At 36.8% G+C, this 21,266-nt stretch overlaps 1 protein-coding gene across 1 annotated transcript in view; it reads left to right on the forward strand.

The window, feature by feature from the left end:
• The window catches only part of LOC149298764 (plexin-A4-like), a 286,899-nt gene that overhangs the window by 151,119 nt on the left and 114,514 nt on the right, over positions 1-21,266 (forward strand). Inside the window, exon 4 of the mRNA XM_089487082.1 lies at positions 10,103-10,203. Coding sequence (XP_089343208.1) covers positions 10,103-10,203 — 101 coding nt within the window. The remainder of the gene's footprint in view (positions 1-10,102; positions 10,204-21,266) is intronic.

A 21,266-nucleotide genomic window follows, 5' to 3' on the forward strand; every position in this document is an offset into this window, starting at 1 on the left:
GCTTGAAAGTTTGAGAAGCACTTCAATTATATTTCCATTCCTTTCTGTTTGGTAATTTGTCCAGACTGAGACTGTAAAATGTTCCTAACAGTGACGGAACTGATGAAAACCTGGAAATTGACCACTTGCCATGAAAGTATTGCTTGCCCAGAATAAAACCTTGAAATCAATAAAATCTTGAAGCGGGCTTTATTGATTTTTTGATCATCCACCAGTTAGAGCCGAGAGATAGAGAAGAAAAATGATGAATGGCGTCCTCCTTTCTCTAGTAAAAATTGGATGCTGTGAGGAGTGAGGTTGGTGTAGTGGAAATAGCTAACAAAGCAATAAAGAGAAGCTTTGAGTATTTTCTTTTATTAAGTGCGGGGGGGCAGACAAGATGCAACATAACATTTTGGACATTTAAGGGGTTAAATTTCAATCTCTGAAGTTGCTTTTTAGTAAAACATTTTGTTTTGTTAGTTGAGGTGTAATTCACAATTTTACTATTTTGAAAAAGCAGCAGTGAATATATTCTATCTTTTCTGATTTTATATTTTGTTTACCATCACCTACTTTTCAGTATCGTCACTATGCAGGTGTATTATTACTCTTCACTCTGAACTTAGGTAGCTCAGGTCTTTAACAAGAGGCAATGTTAGGTGGTGTTGCGCAAGACTTTGCGACCCATTCATGGCATGTATAGTTGATATATTAATGCATATTATAGTGGAATGAATGCCCCCTTTAAATTAACACCCCTTCAGAACCCCCTTCAATGCACTTGCGCCCCCCCCATTCCCAATGTCTTGGTTGCATGAGATGCTTTTGGCAAAACACATGTATTCCAGCTTACGCATGTGCTATACTCACCTTTAGCTGACTCTAGTACCGGCTTGTATGAGAGTTCCAGTGGGTCTAACAAGACCCCTTTTTTGCATATGCAGAAAGCACGTCTATTGATTTCAGTGGGAGTTTTTTCCTGACAGTTACTGGACGATTCAAGGATCAAAAACTGGCATTAAAACAGAACAAAAGATGGCGGATGTGAGTTTCCTTCCTTTCAGCTAAAAAACAAACAAAAACATATATATATATAATATTCACTCTTGGTTGTGGGGCTGCATGTGGCACTGGACTGTCCCTTTAACTCTGTGTTTTGCATTGGTCACTTCAATGCAAGATGCTGCTTCTCTGGAGAAGACAGGGTTACTGTGTTCTCAGGCAAACTGAACCGAGGCCAGAGATTGCGTTATGGATCTGCGCAATAAATTCTATCTATAATAGCTGTATATGGGTTGCCTCATACACATTCATGGCCAAAATCAGTTTAGCAATCCTGTGATCGTAATAAAAACAACATCTGTATCATTTACTGGATTGTAATATCAACCCTGTGTGAGAGAAGCCAGTCTTTATTAGAGGGTTTAAAGGGAATAAATCACAGCTGACAGCTCTTCCAGCATTACACCATTTTAAATAACAATCTAAAATTGTTTATCTCCAAGGTACTTTTAGGCCAAACTGGAGATCAAGAGCTTTCAGGGTAGTTACAAGGCGATAAATCTTAGCTCAAGATGATGGATCTGGGTGTGTTAGACTGTCTTTTCATGTTAGATAGCAGCTTTTGCTGTTGGGTGTGTTGTGCAGAGTGGGCAGGCTTGTGTCTTCTCTAGTTATTAATGTATACTGCAGTTGGAGTGCTAGGGTTTGATAGACCGATGTCATCCAAGACTCCTCTGCTGTGCAGGATACATCAGCAATCCTGAAGCGAGGTGTTATGGATCTATTGATATCATTTATTTTCATCCATAATTCTAGTTAGGATAACCAATATTATTATTTGAAATAAAAACACAAATCTAGTACATTCAAAATTTGAAGCAGGTTTGCAGGCCAATGATAATTATTCCTCCTGACAATATGTAAGAAAATATATAACTATTTTACGGACATTTTTTTTTCTTCTTCATAATTTAGGGGAATAAAAATTAAATGTTTAACACATCGTGTCAACTTGTACCTATGTGACAAATTAGTTCCGTAAATAAAGATGAATATATATAGATATAAGTTTCCAAATTCCGCTAACAGCCAATTTTACCGACATATCTAAACTTCAAACTTGTGCTCTGCAACCTTGGTTTGACAGTAAAGAGGATATCATTGTTTTTTTTTAAATATGTAACATGTTCTGATGTCTTATTAATGGCTATTCATGCTTTGTGTGTCAAACTATGTATCGACGTAATTCCATATGTAGTAAAATGATCTGATCACATTTACACATGTAACAATGAAAAGTGTGTAAGAATTTGATTAGGAGAAATGAGTGCTCAGGGTTTTTATTGTAATTCTAAACTGGCATAATTAACCTACATGTCAGATGTACTATTAAGCACAAAAAAAGGAAAGATGATCGTACTTATCATTACTATTTATTACAGCTCAGCAAGCATCCTTAACAAAAGAGTTTGTCTTTGAGTGACTGCGTGTCATAAGAGTTGCATATATAAGGGAGTCTAATCTAATTCTGATTATTGCACTTGATGCAAATATAAACAAATTACTTTCCAGTCAGAAAAAAAATTACAGCTTTAATAAATGTGTTTAATCAAATAAAACCAAGTATGTTTTTAATTATTAAAAAGTCAATTTGAATACCCTCTGTATCAAAGTCTATTAAACAGTCATTATTTCCGCTGACAGAACATGTAAAGATACCGAGTTAAAACTATGTGGAATCGGCTTTGTGTGCGTATTTCTGAATGATATTAGTATAACTTTAGCTTAAAGATCTCAGTGTTCAGGGGAGAGCTGACATCTTCTTGCCTGAGGTACAGCTGAGTGGACCCCCACTTACACTAACACAAACTCTATCATACCCCACTCCATCTCTCACACCACACTCTCTCACACGCCTTGCCCAGAGCCTTTCCCTATAGCTATTGGCACACTGTGCAAGCAAATGCAAAACTGCCAACTACGCTTTCGCAAGCAGGACAATTTCACCCCTACCTCCTGAGTCAATACAGCCCTGCCAGTGTTTCACTATAACAGCATTAATTTATGAATCTGAGTTGTTCACAAGGAAGTGGACTCTGTATCTACAGGGGGCATATAGGCTACTTTTGTGATTACCTACAGTAACATGATGTAGGCATCATTAGACATCTTGCTATATTCTGAATGAAGCTAAGTGACGTCCATGTTGCAGAATAAGAGGCAGGTGCTATGTTTGCTTGAGGAAAATGTTATCCCCTAATTCTACTGACGCATCCATTGACCAATGTTCTGGTTCCTTAGTAAGCAGTAATTCAGAAAAATGTAGCATATTCATTTTCACTGGAAACCCAATAGCTGGTAATCAAAGAGGTGTTCATCGCTTTCTAATTGAATTCAAGTAAAGACACAGATAGTGTGAATTCATTATTTCACACTTATTGAGCAGGCTATAGACAGATACAGCTTAGAGCTATGTAATTGTTGCTCACAAGGCAAATGTAACTATTACAAAATAGTAGGGATAAAATCAGGGAATTAATACCTTGTCATGAAATGATCTCGTTATAATGGACCTAACACAATTTAGATGTTAAATAGGAAGGAATTAAATGTTAAATGTTAGAAGGCCACCAACTCAAGGTGAGTCTTGATTTAATCATGGAGGAAAATGGTTAGAAATCACTAACAAGCCAATGATCTCAATTCATTAACAACATTTGTAATATTTAAAGCAGATGCATATGCAAAGAAAAAATTCCTGTTGTGGCAGATCTTTAAGTGCAGATGTCCCTGGTTTTAAGTTGTGGATAGCTTATTAATCCATGACAAAAAAATGTATATAAAAAATGATTCTGGTACAAAATTTGAAAAGTAGTCTCGTTGTTAAATCAACCACTGGAATGCTTCTGCTTTTACGACATATCCAATGGTTCCCATGGTCATGAGAATTCTTTTCAAATCTTGTACTAAAATACTTTTTTTATATACCCAACCCTTTGAAGTGTCCAACAAGTCTTTTCCAGACTCAGACAGTGTTATAGTAAATGGTCTCCTAACGTCTTTCAAGCCACCAAGAAAATTCAAAAAGATTACATTTTAAAAGATACATTTTGTTCTCCAATGAATTACAGGTTTTGTTAAAATATAACTGAAAAGATTGTAACTTGTCAATATTCATTTCACAAAAGAAGGCATTATTATAAAATATTAATGTAATTAGGGGGAAATTTAGAATAAGTAACCATGTAGGCACAATTTAGCAATTATAGGGATGGATTTTTATCATTGGTAATCATATCATACCCACAGTTGTTACAAAAGTGACATTTACAGTGTGGTCCAGACACTGTCACATTATGTTGTTTCATTTTTGAGTTCTCTTAATTGGAGCGGTCACAATGCTAAAGGACGGAAGCCTGTTTTCCATGCGAGGGAGCAGCAATTCCCCTCCCAAATTCCTCTCTGCCCTTCTGTAGCTAAGCTAAGGACTTGTATTTGGATGTCTGCCTATGACTTTCCAAGAATTTCTCAATCTTCTTATCCAAAACCACTATACATCCCACTCCAACGTATTCTTCATTGTGCGCTTAATTGTGTGAAACTTCATGTGTGCAAAATATGAAGTGTAAAGTCAAGTACAGAAATGACTAAATCTATGTAATCTAATAATCAATCTATAGACTATATTTACTAGACTTGTGCAATCGTATTCGGGCGAACAGCAAAACGAACACGAAGGGTGCGTTTTCATTGTTGAGCCCGAATACTGAAGAAACGAACATGGCGGCAGCAAAATGGTTTACAAAGTATACCAATTGGTTGATGCTAGAGGAGGCCCCTGCCGGCGACCAATAGAGTTGCTCTTATGTATCGCTCAATGCTGTTTAATGCATTGATAATGTGGAAGAATTCTTAAAACTCACACCACTGATAAAGCTGTGAAGTATGCAGGACTAGTTGAGCCCTTCTTGCAGAGAAGCTTATTGGGGTTTGCCATTGATAATGCAGATATGTGAAATCAGAGAGTGGGCAAGTTTCACTCTTCTGCAATCTCCACTTATAGTGAATAGGACCTTTTATCTGATACTAGAGAAAATGTGTACAGCTATTTTATTACTATTATTATATTGTAAAACAAAGCTTGTCGAATCTCAGCAGACAGTAAGCTTTTAATCCGCATCTCCTTAAACCTGTTAAAACTGTTATCCCACAATTTTAGGGTATTTTGTAGTGGCATCAGCTGTGGTTTCTTTCAGTCTATAATAAAAATGAGCCTGATATGTCCTTTCCTTAAGTCACTGATCTTCAGGGTCATCATGTGATGTCAGATCATTGAATGCCAGAAAGTCTTAAGGTACCAGGGCAAAAATAATGGAAGAGATAATTCAATAGGCAACAGCATAACAATATAGGAGAAAGTCTTAGAGCACTGACAACAATCTGGGCTGCACAGGGAAACTTGATAATAACATAGATGCAAAGTATGAAGTTATTGTATACAAAGTATTTTGCTTGCACAGATGCAGGGACATTTTTTTGTGTACGTGCATTCCATGTATGCTTTGATTCTTCCATTTCCCTTTGCGTGGATGGTTGTAAACTTGTTATAGAAAAATATGAATGGTCTAAGGGCACTTTAGAATAGAACCTGATTTACAGTAATTTGCACCTAATTGAACTACAGCTCATTTATCTTGCTGTAAAATGTTGGGGAAGGAATAGGCAACTGAAATCTTTACAGCCAAAAACAGGGAGAGTGACAAAGCAAGGGGGCATCTGTATTAAAGAAGAGGCAGTGTTATTTGACCTTCAGCTTGACATTGCGTGCAATTGACTGGTTAAGGATTTAGTTTCATGTCCAATTAAATGTAAACACTATTTGAATTCAAAGAAAAAATCATCTCACAGCGTTGACAATCTACAATTTGCTGAGAGTCAGACGCTTAACTAATGATATTATTTTGTGCAACAGAACATATTGCAATAGGAGCGCAGACCTTATCTGTACCTTGGACAGAAATTCATTTCTTCACATTCTGTAGGTGCCAGCACTTAGAGTACATGTCACCATAAGACTGTGACAGCGAACATCCTACTGTTCAAAACAAAAAGAAAGAAAGCCTCAAAAATCTTCATCTTGGATAACCCTTCATTTCAATCTGTAACTTTAGCTATGAAGGGTAGAACAGTTCCTCTTGTAAATCTAAACTATTACCCTCCTCAGGCAGAGCACCTGCTTCTATGACTTGTTCCTCAGGGGAGCTATCACTGTGATCAATGGTGCAGCCCTGACACCTGAAAATAATTTAAATCCACTATGATATTAATGATAGGAGGACCACATGTCCAAATTCTAGCAAATATACCTGTGAAATCAATTACCAACTCCCTATAACATCATTATACTTCCCTTTTTTCCCAAGACACACAGGTTTACTGTTCCTTTGGCATACTGTATGTGTGTTGCATATTAACCAAACCTAGTATACATACTTTTAGCCATATTATACATCATTTTAGGGTTGTGTATTTTTTATGACATCTTGAGACCAAGAATTGATTTTCAATTTCAATTTGCATTAGTTAACCTCTTTGCAGACTGACTCTTACAAGGGTGTTTTAAGCTTGTTGAAAAACAAAGAACACTAGTATGAGCCACAAAATAGTGGAAACACACCTCCATGGTCAATGTAATAGGTTTTACTTGATTTTTGTATACTTGCAAATATATTTCCTGTATAGGAATATGCTAGGGGTCACCTTTAAAGTATACATTTCCAGGCATTAAACCCATAATGTCCAGGGATAGGCACCAAGATTGCCCATGGTGGTCATTTACTGAGGTCTGTGATGGACAATGCAATGACCTTTGCAAACCTTGCCACGGACACTGGTGTCCTTGTATGAACACTTTGCCTATCCCTGAAAATGTTCTTCTACGTTTCTTTGTTCTCATGAAGGTTTCTTTTTTTCACTTCTGTAGAACATTAAACAGCGAGGAAGGTTTTTCATTTAATCTGTAATAATGATTTCTTTTTCTCATTTTGCCATGTTTCAAAGGCTTCACTACTCCTACTGTACTTGCATCAGTGATACATTTTTATTCTTTTTTACTGTTTGGGACTTTTTCTTGTAATTATATTATTACAGTTTAGTAAAGTAAGATTTTCTTTATGCATTGCGAGTCATTTCACCATATTTTTCCAGAGCCATCTCTTAAGTTCTATGGTTTTATTAAAATCATTTGTATGGACGCTTAGCTAAGATATCATTTTAACACAGTGATGATGAATATGATGCACAAGTGAAATATGGCCTCCTTTACATTCATGTCAAGATCTAAGGAACACTCTGATTATGTTTCTTTCTTTTACGCTCAGTTTTACACAGAGAATATTTTTCCTGGTATGAAATCTGACAACTGCACTAATTAAATTGATGTAAGAAAGTTTCAAACAATAAATCTCGGTGCCATGAAACACATTATTATTTTGCTACCATTTGCAGAGCATAACATCTTTGGGATTTTTCTGTACTTTACAAATTCTCGTGAGCTTTTTCCAGGATAAAGAAAAAACAAGCTTTGTAGGAGTTGTGAAAAGAATACTGCAGCTGTTCAACCTGGTTTTCCCCAGCTAACAGACCTGCTGTTCAGTTTAGCATAACTCCAAGAACAAGCAACGAAAGAAACTCTTGCTAGAAAGAATGTAGAGTGGGAGTATGGTGCAATGCTACCGAAAAATACTTTGTTCGGTCAAACCTGGCGTGCTTGCTATTTATTTATTATTAATGTTATTTTTTCCCTGAAAACCGACATTTTGAACGCTTGACACCTTTTAGTTGCTAAGGGAATTAGTTGCAGTAACCCAGGGCATGATTGAGTGACCCAATTAAACCTTAATTGCTGTTAACATTGGATGAAGATGCGTCGTTTGAAATTCAACTCCATGACTAAAACCCAATAACGATCATGGATTCTAGACCTTGACCACTAAAAAAAAAACATCAATAGAAAACAACTTTTACAAAGTGGTGAGATACATAAAGGATTAAAGCAACTGGATAGATTTTATATATGTACATTCTAGATTCTAAAAACTTTATCCACAAGACAAAAATAATTTTCTTTTTCCAACAGTCTTGTAGCATTTTTATCCATAAACACACACCTACATAAGCGACTTTTGGCTTTCAAATGCTGGGCTTTTCAAACAGCATAGCTTTCTTTTTGAACTGCTCAAGGCTGTTAGTGGTAGTGCTGTATGTCTAGGGGTGCGATACTGTGTGGGAACCGGTTGGCAGGCTACAGTTGGAGTTTGTGGTGTCATAAAGTTATAAATAAATACTGGTGAGGTCACGTATTACAACCAACAGGGAGTGTCCAGGACTATTTCAAGGACAACCATCTTTAGTGTTAACTAAACTTACTTAATATATAATACTACAGAGAGCTAATATAATACTACAGAGAGCTAATATATTCATACCCACTTTAATCCCTCTGGATTTATTCAAATACAATATGAGGGTCAGCATAAGAGAAAAGTGTTTGGTTAGTCCAAAAATGTTAAAATTGAACTAAATATTCTTGTTGTTTACATTTTTTTTCTTTACCATACCTAGTTTCTAGAACTGTATGTACTTCATTAACAATATTTTTGTACTGTATTTCTACTTCTACAAAAAATGTAAGCAACCAAAAATAATTTACTTTCTACATAAGAATGGGAATATTTGCAGGCTTGATAAATAAATCCTAGCAGAGAGTTGCAGAAAAATAAAATGTAAGGGAACGTACTTTGGCGAGTGTAGAATGCCAATGAGCCTGACCATTTTTTTTTTTACTTCTTTTAATGGCCCCAGATGTTTTAGCAGCTTTTGTCATTTCTGTGGACTTCAGAGGACATTTTTCTGGAGACTGATAAACAAAGTGGATGAAAGGGTACAGGGAAGTCTCTGTCTAATTGCCAGAGAGAAATATTTTATATTCTGTTTATTTGTTTGTTTGTCTCTCAAAGAAAAATATGTATTCTAGTCATTGTTTTGGCTCTTCTAGAGCACTATACAGATTCAGTATGCAACAAGACTGCAAGTGATCAATAATGTTGCAGAAAGTCACTGCCTAGAAGAAGAATAATATTTATATTGTCACATACATCAGGCAACTGAACACAAAATGTATTTATATTGTTAACAGTTGAGAATGATAAACGGATGAGTTTATTTAACTAGCTATGGTTTGAATGTAAAAAAAAACCATTTAATCTAACCTACTTAATTATGCATTATAAAAGACATGTCTTGGGGGTTTGTCCAGAGGCATTCTGATTATATATATGAGACCCAACCATAGTGGTATTTATGTATTTTTTAATTAAAGGTCTCTACTCTCATTAAGACTTTGCAATGCGGTAGCATGTTAGTCTCTTAGATAAGCTCTGTTTGGTAGTTTTGTTCGATGGCCTTACATACCTCCAACCATTTTACATGAACAGAAAGTAAAGCATGGAACATATACGACCAGGCAACTGCCTCTTTCTGTGTTATTAAAAGCTAGTGCTGTATGGAGCACATTACAAAGTAGGATAATATACTGTATGGATGGGCACATACAAAATGCAAATATAAACACAAATCAAACACTATTCATTTTTTAGAGCTGGGCTTCACTGTAATTTACAGGACTCAAATTTAACTATAAAATTGTTTAAAATATAGTTTAATATTAATAGTCCTATACAAGGGGAATTATCAGCATTATTGGTTTTTTAAGTTTTATGCAATTTTGACATTGATGAGATTCATTAAGGACCATGTTTTACTTGGGCTTATAATTATCTGTAGTTCATGTTCAGTAGTATCTTTCTTTAAAAAACATTAAGTATTACATTTATTTATTAAGACAATGGGCTAGAATAAAAAATAGGCAATCGTCAGTTCTATAAGTGTCATATAAGTATTAAAGCACTAGCATCTTGTGAAGAAAGATCTTCTAGAACTGTTATTGTTTATTTTCTCATCAGAATACTACATTTTATTTTTTGACCTTGTCATGGAATGTTGTATACTTGATCCATATACTATCCTGAACAACATGTTTCCTCTTTATTCTACACAGCTTACCAGGGTGCCGGTTGAATCATGTGGACAGTACAGTACTTGCAAGGAATGCCTGGACTCTGGAGATCCACACTGTGGATGGTGTGTTCTTCACAACATGTAAGTTCAATTCATGTTTATGGCTATGGTGTCAAGATGGCTTGCAATTTGCTGGCATAAAATATTGATCAAATATGTATGAAAACAGTATTCTAGGAATTGTCCCAATCATGTATTGGGCTACATTTACTGCTGGAGATAAACCTATGAAAAGTACTTGAATAACATTCCCATTAACAGAATTAAATTAAAAGGAGACATACATTGACCCAGGTCCATTAACTGTGATGAACTGTATTACTGTTTTATTTCCTTTCTGTCTATTATCTATGAAATGATTACTATTCAATCACTTACTCATAAATTTCTCTCCATCATTGAAATCCAGCTCATTGAGCCTATTAGACCTGTGCAAAGCTACAGAGCTCAACTCAGTTTGTAATCAGTAACTTTTGCTATGCAAAAGGAAATCCGATAAAATATGTGATTGAAATGGATATTACATTAATTTCACAAATAAATAATGGTGATCAATGAAAATTAGGACATGTAAGGAATCCTGAAGAAGGGTTGCTTGCAATCAATAGTACGTTAGCAATTATCCTTTTTTTAATAACCAAACTTGGTTGTGCATTCAGAGAAGATATGTCAATCATATGAAGTACTACACATGCCCATCTTATTTTAAAATCTGATGATATCTTACAAAATGTGAATACAATGTATGGTTAACCATTACAGTTCCATGGAGAAAGATACCTCACAAGATACTTAAATATAAGTAATATTTAAATAATAATCAAGTAGACTCAAAATGGGTCCTCTTGTGGCACCTTTTTCAGAGTGTGATCATTTACAGCACAAAACACTGTCCCTTGAGTCATCCTTTGTATAATGGGCTTTGACATTAAGCTAACATTTTATGTAAGAACAAAGGCATTTGTAGGCATCTGTTATGCAGAATATCTTGATTGGTGACATGAAATCTGACATGGATAAATAGCAATATTAATCCAAATTCAAATGCTTTATATTTCACATACTTTACCTGTAGGAAAGCTTTGTATTAAATAAAGGCTGGGTGCCAGAGTTATTAGGCTCCAACATGGGAAAATTGAATTATAATTAGCATTTAAATGCCAGAGGAGAAGGCCAATTAAAGACTCATAAAGTGAATTTTTTATAACACAAGAACATGGCATTGGAAGAAGAACAATATATCATTTCCTACTATATGACTGGAATCTGTAGGACAACACTTTGAATTTTTGATACTACAAATACTGGAAAAAAAATGTAAATGCTTTTAATGGTAAAATGTTAAACAAGAATGTTATCTAGAGATTAAATAAAAAACATGAGTACCAGAACCATTGGTCAAGATTTAAAGTTAGAGTATGGACAACTGAGGGGTAATGTGAAAAAATTGTACTTTACAGAAAATGTACCGTACTAGTAAAAGTAGTATAGCAAGTAAGGTAAAGGGATTCAAGAAAGCATAGGGCAGGCCTCGACTGGCCATGTGGTAAATTCCTGATGGTCTGCTGGACAACAGTGCACCATACTCATCCAGTTCCATTGGCAGATCAGTGGTGTAGTATGTGGCCACCAGTTGGATATGCCCAACCATACTCTACGTGAGCATAAGAAAGGTGTGGCTTGTCATACCCAGCTGTTGGCCACACTTATGTTATTAGGCATCCAGTCTGACCCATGCTTGGTGTGTGCATAAAGCCATGCTAATTAATATGACAAATGCAGTTACAAATACAGACTAGCTGGAACAATTAACATAGAACATAGAAACATTGCCCATTTTTCCTGATGTAAGACTCAGGTCTTAATCAGTCCTCAACCTTTTTAGATTCAGTATGGCTTTATGTCTATCCAATGCATGTTTAAATTCCCATACTGTATTAGCCTCTACCCAGTAGCGTACCTAGCGGGGGGCGGGGGGGCGGTCCGCACCGGGTGCCGCTCATCAGCGGGGTGCCAACTTGCCGGCACCCCTCCAGAGACGGACAGTAATGTCCGCCGCTGGAGGAGCAGGCTCGCAAGGGAGCGGTATCGGAGGTCTTTAACAGACCTCCGGCTCCCTTGAGTGATTTTAAGCCGGGTTCAACCCTTGAACCCGGCTTAAAATCACTCAAGGGAGCCGGAGGTCTCTTAAAGACCTCCGATATCGCTCCCTTGCGATCCACGCGGCAACAGCTGCTGTGCGCCGGGATTTGTTGCCAGATCCCGGCGCACAACACTGAAGCCGCGCCCACTGAACCGGAAGAAGACAGAAGAACTGAAGAAGAGGAGCGAAGAGGAGGAAAAGAAGCTGTAAGGAGAAGAGGAAAGGTAGGAAAGCATTCAGTGAGTGAGAGTGGATTGGTATATGTGTGGATTAGTATATGTGTGGATTGGTATGTGTGGATTAGTATATGTGTGGATTGGTATGTGTGGATTGGTATATGTGTGGATTGGTATATGTATGGATTAGTATGTGTGGATTGGTATATGTGTGGATTGGTATGTGTGTGGATTGGTATGTGTGTGGATTGGTATGTGTGTGGATTAGTATGTGTGGATTGGTATATATGTGGATTGGTATATGTGTGGATTGGTATATGTGTGGATTGGTGTGTGTGTGGATTGGTATGTGTGTGGATTGGTATGTGTGTGGATTGGTATGTGTGTGGATTGGTATATGTGTGAGAGTGATGGGTGTTATGCTGTACCATTTCCAATGTATTTTTCATTATATAATTATGTGAATTTAAGTGAACTTCAAAGGGGGAGAGGGTAGATAGTTAGGAGGGGGGTAGATAGGGAGAAGGGAGTGAGAAGGGGTAGGTAGGACAAAAGGGAGTGAGAAGGGGTAGATAGGGCAATCATACTCCTGTCATGCCAAGTCTGCGAGTACATCCTGGAATCTGGGTATGCCTGGGCATGATAGAAATGTGATTGCTGTTAACAATCATATATATATATATATATATATATATATATATATATATATATATATATATATATATATATTAACATTGTTATTTAATTGTTTTGTCCTATTTTGGTGTGTCACTTACTTTAAATAAAAGTGTTAGATTTTTTTTTATGGTGTGGGGGGGTCATATTCGGTTTCGGCCAGGTAAATGCTGCATTTTCAGTTTCAGTCCAGAATTTGTTTCGGTGCATCCCTACTACTAATGAAGTGGTAGGCCTACACCACATCAATGTTTGGCTTAGTATATAGTGATAGGAGTTATGCTGCACTATTGTCAATGTCTGGCTCAATGTATAGTGATAGGGATTACACTGTACCACCGTCAATGTGTGCCTCAGTATATAGTGATAGGTGTTATGTTGTACCACCGTCATTGTCTGCCTCAGTATATAGTGGTAGGTGTTATGCTGTACAACCGTCAATGTCTGCCTCAGTATATAGTGATAAGTGTTATGCTGTACCACGGTCAATGTCTCCCTAAGTATATAATGATAACAGTAAGTGTTATGCTGTACCACCTTCAGTGTCTGCGCCGGTATATAACGGTAGAAGCTATGCAGTTTTAAAGTGTGTGTGTGTGTGGGGGGATGCCACATACAGGATCCGCCCCAGGTGCCAAATACTCTAGGTACGCCCCTGCCTCTACCACTTGTAATGGGGGGCTGTTCCATTTATCTACCACCCTCTCAGTAAAGTAAAACTTGCTTACATTACATCTAAACCTCTGACCCTCAATTGGTTTTCTGTCATCACTTGTATCTGTGTAACATCTCCTGCTCTGATATGCACATTGACACATTTTCACATATAATGCATTTTAGTGCAAAGCAAATAATAATCATCCTAGAGGGATTTCTGTTGATGGCAGTGCTGCTATGGTTTGAATTCTGATACCAGGTTCTCTGTGTTAAGGCACACTGCCAAGGAGCTCTAATTGATTTCCTCGATCCTCACTCTTGTCCTAGCTGTACATTGTGAAACTTGACTCTAATAAAAGAGAACTGCAAAAGGCTATTGATTCACTGATAGTGAATTATAGTTTAAAAAAGGAGCACAATGGGACTGCCTTTAGCTTTTTTATTCCCATATTTTGAAATGTTCTTTGGAAAGATTAAAGATATGTTAACCTTACTTCTAAGATGTCCGATAAATCGTAAAGTGACATTACATATCAAGAGCAACAATGGTTTTAACAATAATATTATTTCTAATGCTGAACTGAGCGGAAGCCGAGGGGCACCTGTTTCTTACTATGTAGTTCCATATGAAACGTTCATATTTGCATAACATACCACCTATTCAAATATTAAAACATGCTAGCTTTTACTAGGCATGTGCAGAACAAGAACTTATATTCATCAGTAGCCATTCTGTATTGTTTCCATTTTTTTTTGCGCAGCAGCTTTGCGTGCTTGACTAAAATAAAAAATAAAACTGACATTGCTCTGAAATCCATCTGCTAGTGGGTATGGAACCACAACGGGACATCGCACCTTAAGAACAAGAGCTCATTTGCAATTTTAACCATAATTTTCCTGATGTATATTTTAATATTTTTTAGCTAAAATGTATTAACTAAATTATAAACCCGTATTGCAAAATATAAAAGCTTGTTTCATAGCAAAGGGTTATGAAGTCTTTGGACACTTATGTTACACTTACATTTTTATTTTATTTTATAAATTACTATTTTTATTACTTTAATTTTTAAACCTTGTTGTCTACAGATTTCTTTGGGGTATTTTTTGACCTTAAGGATAGCCTGCTGATAAACAATCACTAAAATGGGCTATTATGTCATAGTGGTTGTTTGGAACACTTTTAGGATGTAAGGCTTTTAAGGGGTTAATTTATTAACAGTAACTGTCCTTTTTCATAGAGAACATAATTGTTTTTTATTATTAGTGATAAAAATTTCACTTGCACGTAATAGATTTAGGCAACTTCTCACTTTCATAACTATGGCTTTATGTTTTGAATATTGGTTGTATGTATCACTGTAGCTTTTCTAAATCACTGTTCCAAAAACATAAAAGGAAAGCGTATATCATCATTAGGTTCAAGTAAACATAGTTAATAGGCTAGTTATACCATTTACCTTGATGGGATAACATACAGTCAATTTGACCTACATTTAACCCCTTCACGACAAAGCCCATACGGGCTCACAGTGCATTGTCATTAATGGGTTTAAGGACAACCTGTTGTCCTTAAGAGGTTAAATTATTGTACCCAAGAAAACCATTGCCTGCACAGCCCTTAAAGAGTTAAATGCTGTTCTGCATGTAAAATAGTAAATGATTAAGAATCGTTTACCAAACCGAGGCCTATTCTTCTGGTCATTAAAAGCTGCTGTGAATCATGGCCATGCAGCCACTCTGATAAATGATTTAGATGGTGTGAAATGGAATCGTTGAGCTTGGCCGCTGTCGGATTCTCTTGGGATTGAAAGGAGACTGCCAGGTCTAAACTTTAGCTGGCATGGACTGGATGCCTAGGACTCAAACTCCTGGCAGCACAAAGACAGAGACAAGGGCAGAGCTTTATCATTGAACCTGACCACAAAGGTTGTGAAGGATCTGGATAATTGAGACGAGGCCCAGACTGTCATAGAAAAGAAGCAATCAATAGTGTTTATAATGAGCAAATGGTGTTTAAATAGAATTGGGGGACTGTAATCACAGGACAAGAGTGACATGCCTTACACATCTAAAGCACAAATCAAATATGTAATGTATTTGTCAAAGATTGGGTCACGTTCTGCATTACCTGTCAAGAAGCTTATTGTGAGTTAAACAAATAGCCAATCAGTATCATTGTATACATAACTGATTTGTGAAGCACCTTCTAGTAAATGGGAGAAAGTCATATGTGGTAAGTTAAAGAGTTAATAAAATGTCTTATAGGAATATTATAGCAGTAATATGCAGTGGGCCATTCTCAATGTTTTTATTCCGTTATAAAAATGAATATAATTGTAATAGCTACATAATCAAAACAGTTATTTTGATTGTGAGCTTGAACACATTCTTTTCTATATATATCAGTTTGTTTCTAGTCCTATACTGTACTTTGTGAATCCCTGTGTAGATTAAATAATATATATTTTCTTCATTTCAACATAACACATGGATAATGCCAAGCAACATAAGCATAGCTCTTTTAATTTGACCAGGTCAGTTTATTTTTTCTTGAGGCAAGGCAGCAGCATGTGGCCGTGGTCATAGCTATGGCCACTCCCCACCCACATTCTGTCTACATCCCACCCACATTCTATCTACTCCCCACCCACATTCTGTCTACATCCCACCCACATTCTATCTACTCCCCACATTCCGTCTACCTCCATTTAAGGCTGTCTGGGGATAGCCCAACCCCTAGTTAAGGATAGCCCCACCCCTACATATATACAGTTTCTCCCATATCTGCGATCTTGCCAGATCAGTCAACATGGAGCCCTCCTTCTTTGATAGGAATGGCTTAGTGAGATGGCAGTGCTTGCCATGTGAGCAGTTAGTTTGGGCACCAAAGGGGGCGGGGTCAGGGAAAAAAGCTTCCCCTGTAGATCCCCTCCTCAATACCTCCTCATAGCCCTAAAACAGGAAAGGATCGCTTTTTCCAAGCCCTCTAAAAAAAAGTTATTTAACTTATATGAGAGGTTACATAAGATATATAAGTTGGGCCTAAAATACATGGATTGAATGGGAAATGTTTAGGCTGTTCTCACTTGTTCCACAGGTGCCCATATCTGAAATCTGGCCCTGGGGTTGATATCGGGTTACTTTTCTGATGTAATTTACCATGGTCAACAAAAAAAGACTTGTTTGAGACTCTCAGATAGCCTTCAGAAGCAGGACCAAGAAGGTTCTTGGGTCTTTCTCAAGCTGCTTCTCATGTGACTTTAGAAATGCCAACAATCATAAATGTTTTTGTAATACTCATGATCCCTCTAGAAATGTCAGTGTTTTATGGCTTATACATAAATGTGCTTTATGAAAAATGAAAGAGAACACAAAACAAAAAAAGGTGATTAAGTGCTCATAATTCAAGCAGGTGCTTTCTATAGCTTGCCTCCCAACTATCTTGCTTTGCGCAGGACAGTCCCGATTTTGCCAGACAAAGGTAGACCTAGGTGGGACAGTGGGATTGCAGTCCTGTGCTCCCGATTTCATTCCGCGTTGTCTAGGACACTGGAGAATGCATAACTGTGTGCATGCACGGAACTTTCCGCATGCACGGTAACGCTACCAGTTTCGGTGACATTTTATCTCCTAAGCTCAGCCCAGGTAGAGTAGAAGTTAGAAGGTATATTATAGCCAGCTTTAGGAAATGTAGCTCATTGCAGCAGAAGCCTTTTGGTTGTCTAGCCCAGAATAGCATAATAAATCGAAGTAAAAATGTATAGTACTCAGTAGTTCTTTCTAGCTTTTTTACTGGAAAACATAAATGTTAGCTGTTTAACGCACCTTCAGAAATGTTTAAAATAAAAAAGCGCTTTATGGCGGCCATGCCATGCTTATTAATAGATGACGCTGGCAGAATTTAATATAGATTCTCTGAATTAAAGAGGTAGCGCTCGGTTACTATAATCTCTGCTGCAGAACATGCTGTACATTTTAGTGTTTGCTGAAGACTCCCTGGATAGCTATTTAAACTAATGGATAGTATTGTAATGCAGTGTGAGAAAGCGATTAATAACAATAGCTCAAGTGAAGCATATTGCTAGGTTTTTTTTAACTCTTTTAATTCGCTGTGTTTTAGCACTTGATTAGTGGCACGATGGCATACTGAGATTAGCCTTGATGCTATAAATAGGAGATGCGGCTAAAGGTATTTAATTTGCACATGCTGTTAATATAATCGGATTCCCTGATAGAAAGGAATTGGTTGTCGCTAGGTTATGGTGATACTCATGTGAATTTGAGACATTGTATAACTTTTATCTTACAGATATTGTGCAATGTTTAATATTAATTGTATGCATTGTTGTTGTGTAATCACATTTCGTCTGGTATACAGCTATGCTATGTCTATTTACTCCACCATTTCCCTAAAACTATGTTTTATCCTTACCATGTTTCAGCCGTGTTTAAAATGGGAAAATTAGGAGCCCAAAATCCTTCTTTATAGTACACATTTTTTAAACTCATATCCTTTTCTCTTTGTAACATAACTGCTAGCCATTTAAACTAATATATACCATTTTTGTTTTCTAAATATTTCATTGTGAATTCTTTCTCAACTTTTCTCTTGGCCTTACGCCCAGTCTACAGAATAGCAGCCCTGTCTGGTGGTAGTAGGCAATATAATCCATTCACGAACGCACAGTCTAATTGATTGACCCTGGATTTACCTTTCTTAGTGGAAGTCTTCTGAATTATAGCTAATAGATCTCAGGTAACTCAAGATGTCTACAGAGAGTAAGATAGAATCTCATTCTCTCTTTTCTTTAACCGTGTTGCTTGCTCGACTTTCGTGCTGTATAAAGCAGACTCCGTCTTTGATTTCGTCTTTTTCTATTCTTTTCAAACTTCTTAGCCAGAATCAGAAAAGAAAGAAAAAAATATCAGTGATGCATGATTGGCTGCAAGACAAATACAAAGCCTTTTGTCTTCTACGGATGGTTAGAGGGTGGACACAGAGACTACTTTTCCAATACAGACAGTGAGACCGTTTTTAGAGAGCTTATTATTGAGTAATGTCAGCGTGACTTAGAAAGTACAGAATGACCATCTGTCTCCACTTGGATCAACTGTAACTAGGCAGTGACAATCTCTTGAAACACATTATTTGCATAGTATGGCAAGCAAGAGACTAAAAAAAATGGTACTGATACATAATTTTTTTGCTTTTTAGTAGATCTAATCTTAGTAGAAAATATCATCTTGAACCTATCTCTCCCAAATTGTTGATGCCTTGGTGACTTTCTCACAATTACACTAACTTTTATTAATATCATGTATTAGTGTATGTCCACTAAAGACTTCAATTGATATTTTTAAGATAAGAAGGAAAAACAGGAAAAAAATGTCCAGTCCATAAACTGGTAAATTGTCTGGCTATGATTAAAGGAGTTTTCCCTGAGGACCCATGTCGTGGTCTTACTTACTTTTTCCTGACATTTATCTCCTACGGGTACAAACATTCTGAGTGATTTCTGCCCAGAAATATTGTGTGTAGCACTGACCTTTTAGTAAGTTTCTTCTCTGTGTTAATGAACTCCCGGGATCGTGACTTAGCTTACTAAACACCCCAAGCAGTGCCATGTAGGTGTGGATCAGCTGCTCTGTGAAGGATTACTGTTTTTCAAAAAAACACATTTCTAGGAAGATTCTCAGATCAAGTGAATAATTTTGAATCTGTACATTTTTGTCCTTTAAAAAACATATTTTACAAACCTGTCATTCCCGTAAATTGCATCTGCCTGTTAGTGTCATGTTTGTAGAAGGTCAACGTATTTTTGGATTTAAACAACCTTCTTACAGTGCTATTTGTGGATTGCTAGTGTTTTTTTTCTTGTAATTTACACGCTCATTTTCTCTACACAGCTCTTCAATTTACATAAGCAGTACAGTAAATCTCCTTGAAATGCATTGTTCTGTACTTGTTTTTTAAAAAAAGATTTTCTCCAGTCATCACACAGAGGGATGGTTACATTTAAGCTTTTTTTTTTTTGCTGAACTGTAGTGAGTCCCTTTTGTCTTCTAAGTAACTATAACTGTGGATGTTAAGGACTGTAGTCAAAAAACCTCTGATCACAGATTACAGCAAAATAGAAAAAAAAGACTGCAACTGAACTAGTAATAAATAACAATTTAGTGTTTTTGATTGCTGCAATAAAATATTTCTAAGCAATTAGTGTTTATAGACTTTGTGTGGAGTCTGTGGAGTCACTGAACAGCTAAAGGCCAGTTTGTGGGTTTATTGTTATACAATGTAAAACATTTTCCAGTATCCATAATGATGTCTTTTTGCATCAGACATAAGTTGAAGGTGACAATAATAGAAACCTGTATTGTCTCAGAGTGGCTGTAATCAGCCCGCTAGTACAAACAGGAGCATCTTTTGCTGTAGAGTCGTGAATGGTTTCTCTGATTGACCTTAAGAGTAATTACAGGGAACTTGCCATTTGGATTAATTTGATGATACATTTAGAATGCCAGTGTGGTTTAGGCTGTGACTTCCCATAGAACTGTGAACATATTTGTTTCAAGGATGGCGTTACCATCCATGTTAATTTCAGTGGGCATGTCTGTTGATGACCCAGTGGATTTTAGAGACAAATTTACAGGAGTAAATGTTGTAGGTTGTAATGGGCACTATGAGGACAGTTGCAGACATTAGTGTGCAAGGGACTACAGTAATGTCACAAGTAGTTTAAAGTAATTTTAGTTTTATGTAATGCTACCTGCATCTTGTGCTACTTCGCTATCCACGGCTGGTCTTCTCCACATTGAACAGCTTTTAAAGCTTAAAAACACACATATAGGACCTTAGTGATCACCTATGTGCAATAAGGTCTAATGGATGTTGGTGGGCATGTATCTCTATGTGTTGATGTTGTTCAAAGGCAACCTTTGTCAAGTTAAAAGAAGAAGCATGTTATTCCTAAAATTTACCCAGGTTTTTAGCCTGGCAAGATAATGTTATATCACCTTTTCTATTACCCTAGATAAATCATGTCTCCAGGGGCCCCCGTTGTGCATGCACTTACTTGCACTCTGTCATGGCGGATCCCCCTACCAGTTCAGCATCTAAAGCAGCGCCTGGTTTGCTTATGAGGTAGGGCCAGGCTCAATGGTTTGTAGAAGATACCATAATAAGATTGTAGTTGTTTAACGACTTGCTCTGAAATGTGCTTGCTTAACAACGAAATATTAGCTACATATGTTCACCAACCAACCATTCTGGAAAGAAAATAACATTGCCCCTAAGTTTCCTTTTTTCATGATGCTTAATTGCTCGGTCTCTCTTTTGAAAAATGGTTGTAACTGCGCAGTCATTTTACAGTACTGCCTTTTTCCCCCTATAGGTTTTAAACCTAATACGTGAAGAGAATAAACATTGTCGGACTCCTTGAAGCAAAAATGTAGATTTCCTCCCAAGAGACTCTCTTTCCCACCGAAAGACT

Source organism: Sceloporus occidentalis, unplaced genomic scaffold (genome assembly GCF_023333645.1).
Source record: "Sceloporus occidentalis isolate IW3139 unplaced genomic scaffold, rSceOcc1.0.p SCAF_31, whole genome shotgun sequence".
Lineage (NCBI taxonomy): Eukaryota > Metazoa > Chordata > Lepidosauria > Squamata > Phrynosomatidae > Sceloporus > Sceloporus occidentalis.